The sequence below is a fragment of the Pantherophis guttatus genome, chromosome 18 (assembly GCF_059756535.1).
Source record: "Pantherophis guttatus breed Tessera chromosome 18, ASM5975653v1, whole genome shotgun sequence".
Taxonomy (NCBI): domain Eukaryota; kingdom Metazoa; phylum Chordata; class Lepidosauria; order Squamata; family Colubridae; genus Pantherophis; species Pantherophis guttatus.
The window spans coordinates 8,341,831-8,356,037 of NC_142080.1; the positions used below are offsets into that span (position 1 = coordinate 8,341,831).

A 14,207-nucleotide genomic window follows, 5' to 3' on the forward strand; every position below is an offset into this window, starting at 1 on the left:
AAAGGTGTTTTTCCCCAGATAGATAACCATCCATCCATCCATCTATCATTTATCTATCTATCTATCTATCTATCTATCTATCTATCTATCTATCTATCTATCTATCTATCTATCTATCTATCTATCTAATCTATTTATCTATGTCTGTCTATCTGTATCATTTATCATCTCTATCATCTATCAATCTATTTTATCTAATCTATCATCTATAATTTATGTATATCTATCTCTATATCTCTCTGTATCTCTCTATATCTGTCATCTCTATCACCTATCTATATCTATGTATGTATCTGTGTGTCTATATCTGTCTGTCTGTCTCTATCATCTATCTATCCATTTATTTATATCTATCTATCTATCTATCTATCTCTATATTCATCTATCTATCTATGTATCGATCATCTCTATCATCTCTATCTTTGTATCTATATCTATGTCTGTCTATATCTGTTTGTCTATATCTATCTATCTATCTATCTATCTATCTATCTATCTATCTATCTATCATCTCTATCATGTATCTATATCTATCATCTATGAATCTATGTATCTGTTTGTCTGTCTATATCTATCAATTTATCTATCTATCCATTATCTATCCATTGTCTGTCTGTCTGTCTATCTGTCTATCTATCTAAACTCCTCCTGTTCTCTGGCCCAGGTGAACAGGGAATGCGTGCGAGGCTTGTGGGCCGGACAGCAGCAGGAGCTGGTCTTCCTCCGGAATCGGAACCCGGAACGCGGCAGCATCCAGAACGCCAAGCAGGCGCTGCGCAATATGATCAACTCCTCCTGCGACCAGCCCATCGGTTACCCCATCTACGTTTCCCCTCTGACCACGTCTTACGCCGGCAGCCACCCCCAGCTGCGTTCACTCTGGGGCGGCCCCGTCAGCTTGCACAACATCTCCGCCTGGTTCATTCGGAGCTGGGAGAGGTGAGGCCGGGAAGTGGGGAGGCAGGGAAATCCTGCACACTCCCGGGCGAAGCTGTGGGTGTGAGGACTGCCTGTTTTGATCCTGAAGGAAGGAAAAAAACATTTGTCCAGTAAAAGGTCCAGTCGATGTTCACTGGCCAAAACTGGTGGGACAGGGTTTGGGGTCTTGGGATCCCATCTGACTTCTTGACTTCTCCAGCTTGAGTAGGGGGTCACCAAACTTTCGGACCTCAGGAACCACTAAATTCATAATTTTAAATCCCGCGGACCACTAATATGATCTGCCTAATGGCCGGCTGGATTGGGGGGGGGACAGCTAGGTGATCATGTGACTGGGTGGGCGTGGTCAACTTGGTGTCACTCAGGTCGAGGGGCACCTTGCCGGCCTCTTCTCGCCCCTCCCCTCCCAGCCACTCCTTGCCTGCCTGCCTGGGCTCCTTAGGACCCCAACAGGAAGCAGTTGTTGGAGCTAAGCAGCCACCATGAGAAAAAGTTGGCAAAACAGCTGGCTCAGTTCAAATTGGATCTGACTGAGAAGGAGGCTCAGCAGAAGCACCTCGCTGAGGACTAGAAGCATAGGCTTTCCAAGCAGAGGGAAGACCTGCAGGAGTGCAAGGCCAGGTACGGGCGCCTGGAGGCTCAGCGGGCTGAAATGGTCAGCCAGTTCCAGGCCATGAGGCAGTCCCACTGGAACGAGGCCCTTTGGCTCTTCGCCTCCAGCGGCTCTTCCCTCCAGCCTTCGCCCAAAGCCCCACACCAGGAGTCTGAAGCAGACCCCGAGTTGGAATTTCTGCCCCCTTCCGACCCTCACAAAAAGACCCCAAAGGGGGAGACTCTCTGCAGCAACACAAGTGTTCATTGCACGTATCCGTCCCAGGGGCCGTAGTTTGAGGACCCCTGATTTAGTGCAATATAAAAAATGCAAATAATTTTTCTGTGGACCACCCAAATTTTCCTGTGGACCACCAGTTGGTGACCGCTGGACTAGATGACCTCCAAGGTGCCTTCCAGCTCTATTCTGATTGATTGACTGGTCTCCCCATTTCCTTCTCTGGAAAGGCCAGGAACGCCTCTGTCTTTGGCTTTTGGCAGGGGAAGGGAGTGGGGTGAGGGCCTGCAAAGGCCCATCCTCACATTGTAAGTCTTTTGCAACGGTTTAGTGGGAGGGGGGTGCTTGCCTGCAACCAGGGCGCCACTAAGGACATGCCACCCCTTTTCTCCACTTTACAAAGCCTTGGTATGGCCACAATTGGAATATTGCATCCAATTTGGTCACCACAGGGGTGAAATCAGCAGGTTCTGGAGAATCAGTAACGGAAATTTTGAGTAGTTCTGAGAACTGGCAAATACCACCTCTGGCTGGCCCCAGAGTGGGGTGGGAATGGAGATTTTACAATATCCTTCCCTCAGGAATGGGGTGAGAATGGAGATTTTACAGTATCCTTCCCTCAGGAGTGGGGTGAGAATGGAGATTTTACAGTATCCTTCCTCCAGGAGTGCGGAGGGAATGGAGATTTTGCAGTATCCTTCCCTCAGGAGTGGGGAGGGAATGGGGATTTTACAGTATCCTTCCCCTAGGGGTGGGGAGGGAATGGAGATTTTACAGTATCCTTCCCCCAGGAGTGGGGTGATAATGGAGATTTTACAGTATCCTTCCTCCAGGAGTGCAGAGGGAATGGAGATTTTGCAGTATCCTTCCCTCAGGAGTGGGGAGGGAATGAGGATTTTACAGTATCCTTCCCCCAGGGGTGGGGAGGGAATGGAGATTTTACAGTATCCTTCCCTCAGGAATGGGGTGAGAATGGAGATTTTACAGTCTCCTTCCCTCAGGAGTGGGGTGAGAATGGAGATTTTACAGTATCCTTCCTCCAGGAGTGCGGAGGGAATGGAGATTTTGCAGTATCCTTCCCTCAGGAGTGGGGAGGGAATGGGGATTTTACAGTATCCTTCCCCTAGGGGTGGGGAGGGAATGGAGATTTTACAGTATCCTTCCCCCAGGAGTGGGGTGATAATGGAGATTTTACAGTATCCTTCCTCCAGGAGTGCAGAGGGAATGGAGATTTTGCAGTATCCTTCCCCCAGGAGTGCGGAGGGAATGGAGATTTTGCAGTATCCTTCCCTCAGGAATGGGGAGGGAATGGGGATTTTACAGTATCCTTCCCTCAGGAGTGGGGAGGGAATGGAGATTTTACAGCATCCTTCCCTCAGGAGTGGGGAGAGAATGGAGATTTTATTTATTTATTTATTAAATTTATATCCCGCCCTTCTCAGGGACTCAGGGCGGTGAACAGCCGAGAATTAAAAACATACAATATAAAAGTTAAAATAATTAAAAATAAATTAAATTAAACGGCCGCCCCAATTTAAAACCCCTAGCAATATAATTAAAAAACCCCTAAAACCTATTCAGGCCAAGCCGGCTTGCTGAAATAAAAACGTCTTCAGGGCCTTACGGAAAGTGCGGAGATCCGGAATCAGCCGTATTCCGGGAGGTAGCTCGTTCCAGAGGGCAGGTGCTCCCACAGAGAAGGCCCTCCCCCTGGGGGCCGCCAGCCGACATTGCTTGACCAACGGCACCCTGAGGAGGCCCTCTCTGTGGGAGCTTATTGGCCGGTGGGAGGTTATCGGTAGCAGCAGGCGGTCTCGTAAATACCCTGGCCCTTTTACAGCATCCTTCCCTCAGGAGTGGGGAGAGAATGGAGATTTTGCAGCATCCTTCCCTCAGGAATGGGGAGGGAATGGAGATTTTACAATATCCTTCCCTCAGGAGTGGGGAGAGAATGGAGATTTTGCGGCATCCTTCCCTCAGGAGTGGGGTGAGAATGGAGATTTTACAGTATCCTTCCTCCAGGAGTGGGGAGGGAATGGAGATTTTGCAGTATCCTTCCCTCAGGAGTGGGGAGGGAATGGAGATTTTACAGTATTCTTCCCTCAGGAGTGGGGCGGGAATGGAGATTTTACAGTATCCTTCCCTCAGGAGTGGGGTGGGAATGGAGATTTTGCACTATCCTTTCCCTGCCATGCCCACCAAGCCACACCCACTAAGCCACATCGAGGCGCGCCCACAGACCCGGTAGTAAAAGAAATTGGATTTCACCACTGGGTCACCACATTATAAAGAAGATGTAGAGACTCTGGAAAGAGTGCAGAGAAGAGTAAGAAAGAGGATTAGGGGACTGGAGAATAAAACATATAAAGAACGGTTGCTGGAATTGGGTATGTCTAGTTTAATGAAGAGAAGGACTAGGGGAGACATGATAGCATCTTCCAATATTTGAGTGGCTGCCACAGAGAAGAGGAGGGAGTCAAGCTATTCTCCAAAGCACCCGAGGGCAGGACAAGAAGCAATGGGTGGAAACTAATCAAGGAGAGAAACAATCTAGAAGTAAGGAGTAATTCCTGACAGTGAGAAGATATATCCAGTGGAACAGCTTGCCACCAGAGGTTGTGGGTGCTTTAACACTGGAGGTTTTTAAGAAGAGACTGGACATCCACTTGCCTGAAATGGTTTAGGGTTTCTTGCCTGAGCAGGGGGTTGGACTAGAAGACCTCCAAGGTCCCTAACAACTCTCTTCTTCTTCTTCTTATATGTTCTTGTGTTCTCTTCTGCCCTGCAGGTTGCAAAAAGGCTGTGGAGCTGGCTGCAACAGCGGAGGCAACATCGAAGATTCAGACTGTGGTGGGGGCTCATCTCTCAGCAATAACCCCCCCGGGCATAGTGCACAGGTCCCCGGGAGCACGGCTCACAACGCCGGGCCGGTGGCTGCAAACCCCACCGAGCCGGGGGCCACGAGTGCCCAATCTCAGGCAGGTAAGAAAACGTTCCGGGAAGGTGGCCAAGTTGGGAGAAAGAATCGGGAAGATCGGTTGGGGTGAACTCTTTGAGGCTTGATTTAAAGCAGGGGTGTGCAACCTTGGCGATTTTACAACCGGTGGACTTCAACTCCCAGAATTCCCCCAGCCAGCGCATGCTGGTTGGGGGAATTCTGGGTGTTGAGGTTCACCGGTTTTAAAGTCACCAAGGTTGGACACAGTGGTGGGATTCAACTGACATGTTACCACGCATGTTCCCATTGGCTGATCTATTCTAGTCCATGAATATTCGTACTCTTGACAGTGTGACGGGAGCTCACCCCGTCCCATAGCAGCAACCGGGTCTCGAATGCGAGCCTGCCGATCGTTCAGCCCAGCGTCCTAACCACTTGAGCCCCTGCGTTCCCCCATTCCCACACTGCCATGACAGCCCTTCCTTCCTTGTTCTCTCCGCAGAATCCGATCCCAGCCTTCCTCCTCCGAGCCAGAGCTGGCTGGTCCAGCCCCAGCTAAGCCAGACCGACGGACGTCCCCCACCGACCCCCGCTGCGTCGTGGCCTCCAGGTCCGCATTTCTTGGGAAGCCAGCTTTCCTGCGCCAGCTCCTTGGCTTCCGTGGCCGAGGGCACAGGACGTACCCCTCTGCCCCTCCACCCCAGCCTCGGGACTCTCTCCCCTTTTGTCTACGAGGGTCTCTGCAGCAAGTGGAGCCTGCCAACTCGCAAAGGACTGAACGGGTTAGGGGGAAGCGAGAGCGAATTCCCGCCCGGAACTCCGCCACCGCACACAAAGGACAGCTCTTCTATAGCGTCTAACGCTGTTGCCGCCTTGGGGACACTCAGCATCGGAGGGAGCCCTAAACCTCAGGTACGTAATCCCCCCCCCCACTGCTTTTTACACAATTCCTCCTGTCTTTTTTTTTTTTTTAACGGGGACTCCCATGTGCAAAAGACCACCTGATTCTTTTGTCAATCACCCCCAAAATGACACAAGCATAAACCGGCATGAATGTGGTACTTATTGGTATCCTAATAATGTCTCGGCTCGTCACCCAGCCAGCCCGGATTGCAACAAAAGAAACAGACGAAAGAGCGATTCGCAATGCTTTTTACTTTTGGCCACCCCTTTGTTTGAGTGCAACTAGATCACCTTCCGCCAGTTGCACACTGGACTCGTCCTCGAAAGTGGAGCGAAGGGCCTCCAAAAACTGTCCTACGTCCACCAGTTCTCTAGCGTGGTTCTGATGCAAGCTGGCCACCCAATCAGCAGCGTCGCCAGTTAACACCGCTGTAATGGCCACAACCATGGCCCATTGGGAGGGGTACCAACGCCCATATTGGTCTAGATAGCTTATCACCTGGCTTAAGAACAACGCCACTCGGTCTGGGCTTCCGTCAAACGTGGCTTGCAATGCAGGAGGACCCCAGGTGGGCTGAGGACCCCACATCCCCGGCGCGGGGCCCCACACCGGTACCGGATCCAGGGTTCTGCTCGCTCCAGCACTTCTCCTCTCACCTCCTACCCTCCTCTCCGGCCGAGGTCGATCCATCACTGGTCGCTGTGTCCTCCTTTCAGCCCCGACCTCCGTCCTCTGTGGCTGCTGTTCTGGGGCCCGACCGACGCTCTCTCCCACAGGTGACCTCTGGTCCCAGGATCCCCCATAGTCATCCACTCGATCTGGTTCCTGTTCCCTCTGGAATTTAGGACTAGCAATGCGAAAACGTGAACTCGAACTGCCAGTCTGCTGCCAGGACATGCTTTGTGATGTGTCCAGCCCAGTGGCCCACGGCTGTCAGGCATGGGCGTCACGGAAACTCCCCTCCCCAAAGCAGTCCCGAAGGGTATCCATAGTACTGGGTCTGGGACCGGTAGCAGCAAAACCCCAGTCCCCCTCTTCCTCGTCTGTCCAACGGGGCTCCCTCCAACCCCAGAAAGACGGACCCATGAGGGGAGGGGTCAGCATCTTGGGGCCGACGAGGGTAGAGCTAGGCCACCAGTCTCCACCGGTTGACTGTCCAAGGTGGCCAGGGTCCTGACCCTGCGTGCCATCCGTCCCACGACCGTCATCCCCACATGGTATGCGTAGTTTGGGTCTAACTGCTGGTTGCTCTATGGTCTCCTGCGGTGCCTCCGCCTCTGCAAGCACCTCCTCCGCGGTAGCCCCAAACGCCAGCTCCGACTCTAACCCTCCTGGCACCGTCCCTTCAGCCATGCTCCAAACCGTCAGTCAAAAAGTTAGAAAGAAGAGGGCAGCGCTGACTTTCTCTCGGCTCGTCACCCAGCCAGCCCGGATTGCAACAAAAGAACCAGACGAAAGAGCGATTCGCAATGCTTTTTACTTTTGGTCATTTCAGCAACACAGCCAGCAGAAAAGAACAAGCCGGATCATAAGTGTAAAGTCAACGCTACACGCAGCCGCTGTGTAGCGCTATTTATACATATCTCCCCACTCTAACCACCATCCGGCAGTTAAGCAAAACCCCTCCCAACAGCTGTTCGGCGGTGAAAAAGCTGGCGCTTCCCTGATGTCATAGGAGAGCGCCACACCCTCGGTCTCTGCTTCGCGCCGACCTCTGTGCTGTGCTGCGATGCCCCGAGACGGTGTGACAAGCCGCCTCATGTGGACCTTTTGAACAGCTGGTATCCTTCTCCCCTCCAGTCCCGTGAGTGGTGAGACCTGGCTGGGGCTCGACATAATGCTTGAGAAAGCCGAGCAGAGTTTTTATGATGCACATTCTCCATCGTTTAATCAGCTGCTAAGCGCCGTGGTGGCGCAGTGGTCAGAAGGTGGAATTTCAGGCTAATTCTGACCACTGCCGAGAGTTCAATCCTGACCGGCTCAAGGTTGACTCAGCCTTCCATCCTTCTGAGATCGGTAAAATGAGGACCCAGATTGTTAGGGGTCAACAGGCTGACTTTGTAAACTGCTTAGAGGCGGGTATAAAGCACTATAACCATGATGGCGAACCTATGACACGCGTGCCTGAAGTGGTACGCGGAGCCATGTCGCCTGGCATGCACGGCATCGCCCCCGTTCCTCTTCTGGGTTTCTGGCGCGCATGTGGGGGCGATGATGAACTGGCATTTTTGCATGCGGCACTGCTGGAAACCGTTTAACTGCGGGAACATGCGCGCCGGCCAGCTGATCGTTGCGCACACATGCGCGCCAGGAACCCGGAAGAGTAGCTGGCTGAAACCGGAAGTTCAGTAGCTGAAACCGGAAGTTCAGTAGCTGAAACCGGAAGTTCATTTCTGGGCATGTGCCCTGGGCAGCTCCTGTTCCAGGACCAGACGTGTGCGCGCGCTCCCTTTTCGGCACTCGGTGCCAAAAAGGTTCACCATTGCTGCACTATAAAGTGGTATATAAGTCTAATTGCTATTGCTATTGCTATTGCATTCCATTCCATAAGTATAGACTTATATACTGCAGAATCCTATTCCATTCCCATGGTGGCGCAGTGGTCAGAATGCAGTATTGCAGACTTAATTCTGCCGACCGCCAGCAGTTCGATCCTGACCTGCTCATGGGTTTTTTTGTTTTTTTCTTTAATCAAAGCAAGTTGGTTTCTCCATCTCCCACCAACTTCTGCAACCATTCATCCATTCTGGGAAGCAGTGTCTTTTCCATTTTTGCGCGTAAAGCCATCTTCCTTCCGTCCGCGTCTATAACGTCGCGCTTTCTCTCCCTTTCTCCCGCAGGCTCCTGTCCCAGGACCAGTCCCCGAGGCTGCTACCAGCACCCCTAGCCCGCTGCCTCTGGAACCCTCCTCCTCCTCCGCTGCCCCTCAAGAAGACTCTGTGCTCCCCGAGCCCGACCCTCTGGTGGCCGAATGGGGCCGGCAACGAGAAGACGAGGACAGTCCCGCGGCCGGCCAGCCCCTTCTGGATCATCAATATTGAATTAGAAGTGGGGGGCACACACTCTTGACGTCCTACAGAACTACGGGCTGGTCCCGTTTGACTCTTCCTGGCTTCCCACCCCGTGGTCACCCATCACTCCCCGCTCTTCTGTTCATCCACACAAACCAACTTTAAACCATCTTTTTTGTCTGCAAGACCAAGGACGAGCAATAGAGGCTGTTTTAGCCTTGCCTGCAATTTCTTCCATTTGCACCTCCCTCCTCTTTCCACCATCTCCACTCCACTGCCTCCCCCATCCAAAATATCTTACACTCGCCTGCAGGGGCAGGCTCCCCCCCCCACACAAATCACAAGGACCCGCCTTGCTCGCCGCACTTTGTGTCCTTCACCGACTGATGTTCAAGGTTTCCCCCCCATTTTTTTTTCTCCCCCCGCCCTGCTCTTGTCGTCCCTCGGGGTTAATAATAACGATAATAATTCTTTTTGTTTTGTTTTGTTTTGTTTCCAAACCCCGTCTTCCTCCCCCCCCCTCCCAAGATTGTGGATTTGGGGGTTTGATTGGTTGGGAAAGTTAAAAACGCGGGAAGCGGGTGGGAAAAAAATCACACCAGCCAATGAACCTCGACGTTCAGGATTTGGAAAACAGCAGGGAACGACGCAAGATGTAGATTTGTTGGGGTGTCTTTGCAGAAAAGCGGAAACGAGAATTGGACGGGCGTCGTTTTTGAGAGGTTTGGGGCGTTCATATTTTCTCATTTCTCAATGTCCATGAAGATTCTCAACTCCTCCAAGTCATGGTTGTCCCAAAGGTGATTTTTCAAGAGGCAACTGGACTTTCTGATTTTTTTTTTCTTTTGAAGACGTTTCGCTTCTCGTCCCAGAAGCTTCTTCAGCTTCTGACTGGATGGTGGGGAAGGGAAGGATTGATATTCCTTGCAGACAGCTGGTCATTTGCATCCTTTTAGAAGGTCGTTGAGGCCACTTGGAGGTTTGTCTGTGTCCTCGGGGGTCACCTGAGAGGTGCAAATGGTTTCTGTAGTCTGCAGTTTTTTCCTCTGGAAATCCATTCCTACTCTCCCCCCATTTAAAGGGCATTCACCCCAAATTGTACTGCTAAAAGTCTGTAAAGATTCTCCGTCATGGTTGTCCCAAATGTGTGTTTTTTTTTTCAAGAAGCACCTGGATTTCCTTGTTTTTTTTTTCTTTTTGAAGACGATGTTTAGGAAATAAACGCAAGTAGTTTACAAGTACGACTTACACCCGCAGTTGGGGCCCCATTGCTAAGCAAGGTGGTTGTTAAGTGAGCCGCCTCCCATTTTACAACCTGATTGTCACATTCGTTAAGCGAATCACTGCGTTTCTTAAAAGAATCCTCAGGGTCACAGGACTACAGGACCCATTTGCACCACTCAGGTGACCCCGAGGACACAGACAAACCTCCCAAGTGGCCTCAACGACCCTCTCAAAGGATGCAAATGACCAGCTTTGCCTGCAAGGAGGATCAATCCTTCCCTTCCCCACCATCCTAGTCAGAGCGGAAGAAGCTTCTGGGATGAGAAGCGAAATGTCTTCAAAAGAAAAAAGAAAAAAAAACCCAGAAACTCCAGTTGCCTCTTGGGGGAAACCCCCCCCCCCCACCTTTGGGATACTCTCTGAATGCTTTCTGGCTTTCTTCCTCCATTTTGCAGTCAAAACAAAGAGCAGCAAATCTGAAATTTTAATTTCACCCGGAGGTAGAATCCTGGGATGAAAAACCTATCTCCTCTTTCCAAGCTTTGGAGTGGGAGGTGGGGGAGCTGGCTGGCCCAGCAAGTGGGAGATTCCCACCATAATTGATGATGCCCATTTCTGTGTTACAAAAACCCCAGTGATTCAAGGAGTTGTGTGAACGCAACTTATTGCAAAAAAAAAAAAATTGCGATTCAGAATACTGCCTTCAGAAATCTTGGGTGCCTCCATCACTTGAGGTTTTTTAAGAAGAGACTAGACAAGTCACTTATCTGAAATGGCATAGTGTCTCCTGCTTGAGCAAGGGGCTGGACTAGAAGACCTCCAAGGTCCCTTCCAGATTCGATTTGATTTTCTATTCTCTATTTCTCTTGTATTTTCATTCTGTTATTCTATTTTCATTCTATTATTCTATTCTATTCTCTCTATTTTATATTCTATTTTCTATATTCTTTTTTCTATATATTCTATTCTGTTCTGTTATTCATTCTGCTATTCTATTCTATTCTATTCCTTATTCTATTCTATTCAGAATCCTATTCTCTATTTTCATTCTGTTACTCTATTTTCATTCTATTATTATATTCTACTCTCTATTTTATATTCTATTTTCTATATTCTTTTTTCTATATATTCTATTCTGTTCTGTTATTCATTCTGCTATTCTATTCTATTCCTTATTCTATTCTATTCAGAATCCTATTCTCTTCTATTTTCATTCTGTTATTCTATTTTCATTCTATTATTCTATTCTCTTTATTTTATATTCTATTTTCTATATTCTTTTTTCTATATATTCTATTCTGTTATTCATTCTGCTATTCTATTCTATTCCTTATTCTATTCAGAATCCTATTCTATTTTCTGTTATTCTATTTTCATTCTATTATTCTATTCTATTCTCTGTATTTTATATTCTATTTTATATATTCTATTTTATATACCGTGTTTCCCCGAAAATAAGGCCCTGTCTTATATTTTTTTGGACCCTGAAATAAGTGCTTGGCCTTATTGCCATGCACTCAAAAGCCCGATTGGGCTTATTATCAGGGGATGTCTTATTTTGGGGGAAATAGGATAGAAACTATTCTATTCTGTTACTCATTCTGCTATTCTATTCCTTATTCTATTCCATTCAGAATCCTATTCTATTTTCATTCTGTTATTCTATTCTCCATATTTTCTATTCTATTTTCTATTTTATATACATTCTATTCTATTCTGTTATTCTAATCTATTCTAATCTAATCTGGCTCGGAGGTTACTTTATGCAAATTCAACCTTCAAATTAGATGGTTTTTGGGCTTTCTGAAATGCCAAGGGTCCCAAACATTTTCACCCCCCTTGTCTTCCTTCCAAGATTTCACTGTCTTAAGCAATGTTAAAAGGAGGAAGAAGGGGATGTTTTTAAACTATCACTCCGTTTAATTAAGACCCAGATTTCCCCCTGGTTCCAAGAGAAAGGGGAAAGGTCATTCAAAGGTGTTTTCCTGTGCTGATTTGTCATTTGCGTTCAAGGGTGCACCGGGTGCCAGGCGCCTGAGCCACTATGTTTCCCATTAAAGCAGGGGAAAGTTGGCGCATCCTCCTGTCTTCTTCCTGCAGATATGCCGCCCCCCAGGACAAAAAAGGCACATTCAAAGTTACCCCCCTTTTAAAGACAAAAGCCAATTTGCAGTTACTCCTCCAATTTACGACCGCAATTCAGCCCAATGTTGCTAAGCGAGACAGTTAAGGGAGTTTTCCCTGTTTTACGACCTTGCCCCCAATGGTTAAGCGAATCACTGCAGCTGTTTAATTTAATAACAGGATGGTTAAGTCCACCAGGCTTCCCCTTTGACTTCTGTTGCTAAGCGAGACGGTCGTTGAGTGAGTTTTGCCCCAGGTTTTGCAACCCAGAATCGCTGCCACTGTTAAGTTAGTAGCACAGTTGTTAAAGTAAATCTGACTTCCTCATCGACACTGGTTGTCAGACAGTCCCAAAAGGGGATGATCCCGTGACCCCCCCCAGCCAGAACACTGCGACCGTCATAACTACGAATCAGTTTCCAAGCATCTGAACTTCGATCGCGCGACCATGGGGACGCTGCCACCAACGGTCGTATATGTGAAAAACCATCCCGAGCCGCTTTTTTTGCAGTGCCCTTGTGGCAACTCCGGTCCCTCAACATACCGTTGTAAACCAAGGACCACCTGTACAGCCGCGGAGGCGCAGTGGTTAGAGTGCAGTCCTGCAGGCTACTTTTGCTCCCTGCAATTTGGCAGTTCAAATTTCACCAGGCTCAAGGTCGACTCAGCCTTCCGTCCTTCCCAGGTAGGTAAAATGAGGACCCAGATTGTTGGGGGCAAGAGGCTGACTTTGTAAACGGCTTAGCGAGGGCTGGAAAGTGGTATATAAGTATAGATGCTATTGCCCTTTCTTTCTTTCTTTCTTTCTTTCTTTCTTTCTTTCTTTCTTTCTTTCTTTCTTCTTTCTCTCTCTCTCTCTCTCTCTCTTCCTTTTTTCCTCCCTTCTTTCCTCCCTCCCTCCCAGTGGTTAGAATGCAGTATTGTCCACTAATTGTGCCGTCAGGAGTTTGATCCTGACCAGCTCAAGATTGACTCAGCCTTCCATCCTTCTGAGGTCAGTAAAATGGGGGCCCAGCTTGTTGGGGGGCAAGAGGCTGACTCTAAACCGCTTAGAGAGGGCTGCAAAAGCACCGTGAAGCAGTATATAAGTCTAAGTGCTATTGCTATTGCCATCTCTTAATCCTTCCTTCCTCCCTCCCTCCCTCTGCCTGCCTCCCTTCCATCCATCCATCTCTCAATCCTTCCTCCCCCTCTTTACCTTCTGTCTTTCAAACTCCCCCTCCCTCCTTCCTTCCTTCCTTCCTTGTGGTTAGAATGCAGTCTTGTCCGCTGATTCTGCCCACAGTCAGTTCGATCCTGACCAGCTCAAGGGTTGACTCAGCCTTCCGTCCTCTTGAAGGTCGGTAAAATGAGGATCCAGATAGTTGGGGGGCAAAAGGCTGACTCTGTAAACCGCTTAGAGAGGGCTGCAAAAGCGCTGCGAAAGCGGTAGATAAGTGCTATCGCTATTGCTTTCGGACCACAAAGGCTAAAATGGGTTATTTTAGGGGCAAAGGGTTTTAAATTTTGGGAAGCCAATTTGATTTAATTTTGTTTTAATTTATTTTAATTTTTATATTGTACGTATTTTCATCTTGGCTGTTCACCGCCCTGAGTCCTTCGGGAGAAGGGCGGTATACAAATTTAATAAACCAAAATCTAAACGAGAGGCGGGGAGGGGGGGGGGCAAACCTTGGTTCCGCTCTCCTGCGAGACCTTAAGCTTTGCAGAGAAGCCCCCTTGGCAAAAAGGAGCGCTGGGGGGGCTGGGGGTTTCCCCACCAGGCCCTCTGCACATGTTCAGAAGCCCGCTTTGCCTTGCAGCCCTCCCTTCCCACCCCCGCCCATCAGGAAACCCAGATTTCCTCGCTCTGCTGCCCTGCGCGTCCTTCTCCAAGCGGCTGCTGGCTGACGCCGCCCGCTTCCTCCCCATTTCTGGGTCTTCCCCGCCCCCCGGATCGGAGGAGGAAGGCAGGCGAGGGCGGGGCCGCCGTGCCTGGGCCGCAGGGAGCGGACGCGGAGAGTCCACGCGGGGCAAGAAGAAGCCGCGGCGGCAGTGGAGCAGCAGAGAGGCAGGCAGGCAGCGCCCGGTTGCAAGCCGCTGAAAGCGGCTGCCGGCTCCGGCAAGCGGTAAGAGCTTTTTTTTTTTTTTTTTTTTTAGAAAACCGGACACGCATCTTGCACGTGCAATGGGGAAGTGGGGGGGGGAAATTTGGACCCAGGTTGGGGGTGGGGAGGAGGAAGGAAACCGTTTTGCAAA

General features: G+C 49.5%; 2 protein-coding genes across 5 annotated transcripts in view; both read left to right on the plus strand.

The window, feature by feature from the left end:
* Positions 1 to 9,094, plus strand: part of PCNX3 (pecanex 3) — a 60,544-nt gene extending 51,450 nt beyond the window's left edge. Inside the window, exons 32-35 of the mRNA XM_060694348.2 lie at positions 665 to 939; positions 4,557 to 4,750; positions 5,209 to 5,618; positions 8,451 to 9,094. Of these exons, the coding sequence (XP_060550331.2) occupies positions 665 to 939; positions 4,557 to 4,750; positions 5,209 to 5,618; positions 8,451 to 8,651 (1,080 nt within the window). The 3' untranslated portion in view covers positions 8,652 to 9,094. The remainder of the gene's footprint in view (positions 1 to 664; positions 940 to 4,556; positions 4,751 to 5,208; positions 5,619 to 8,450) is intronic.
* Positions 9,095 to 13,884: 4,790 nt separating this feature from the next.
* SIPA1 (signal-induced proliferation-associated 1) overlaps positions 13,885 to 14,207 on the plus strand; it is a 55,149-nt gene continuing 54,826 nt past the window's right edge. For all 4 annotated transcript variants that reach the window (XM_087880964.1, XM_060694350.2, XM_060694352.2 and 1 more), the window contains exon 1: positions 13,885 to 14,077. The gene's annotated coding sequence lies outside the window, so the exon portion shown is untranslated. The remainder of the gene's footprint in view (positions 14,078 to 14,207) is intronic.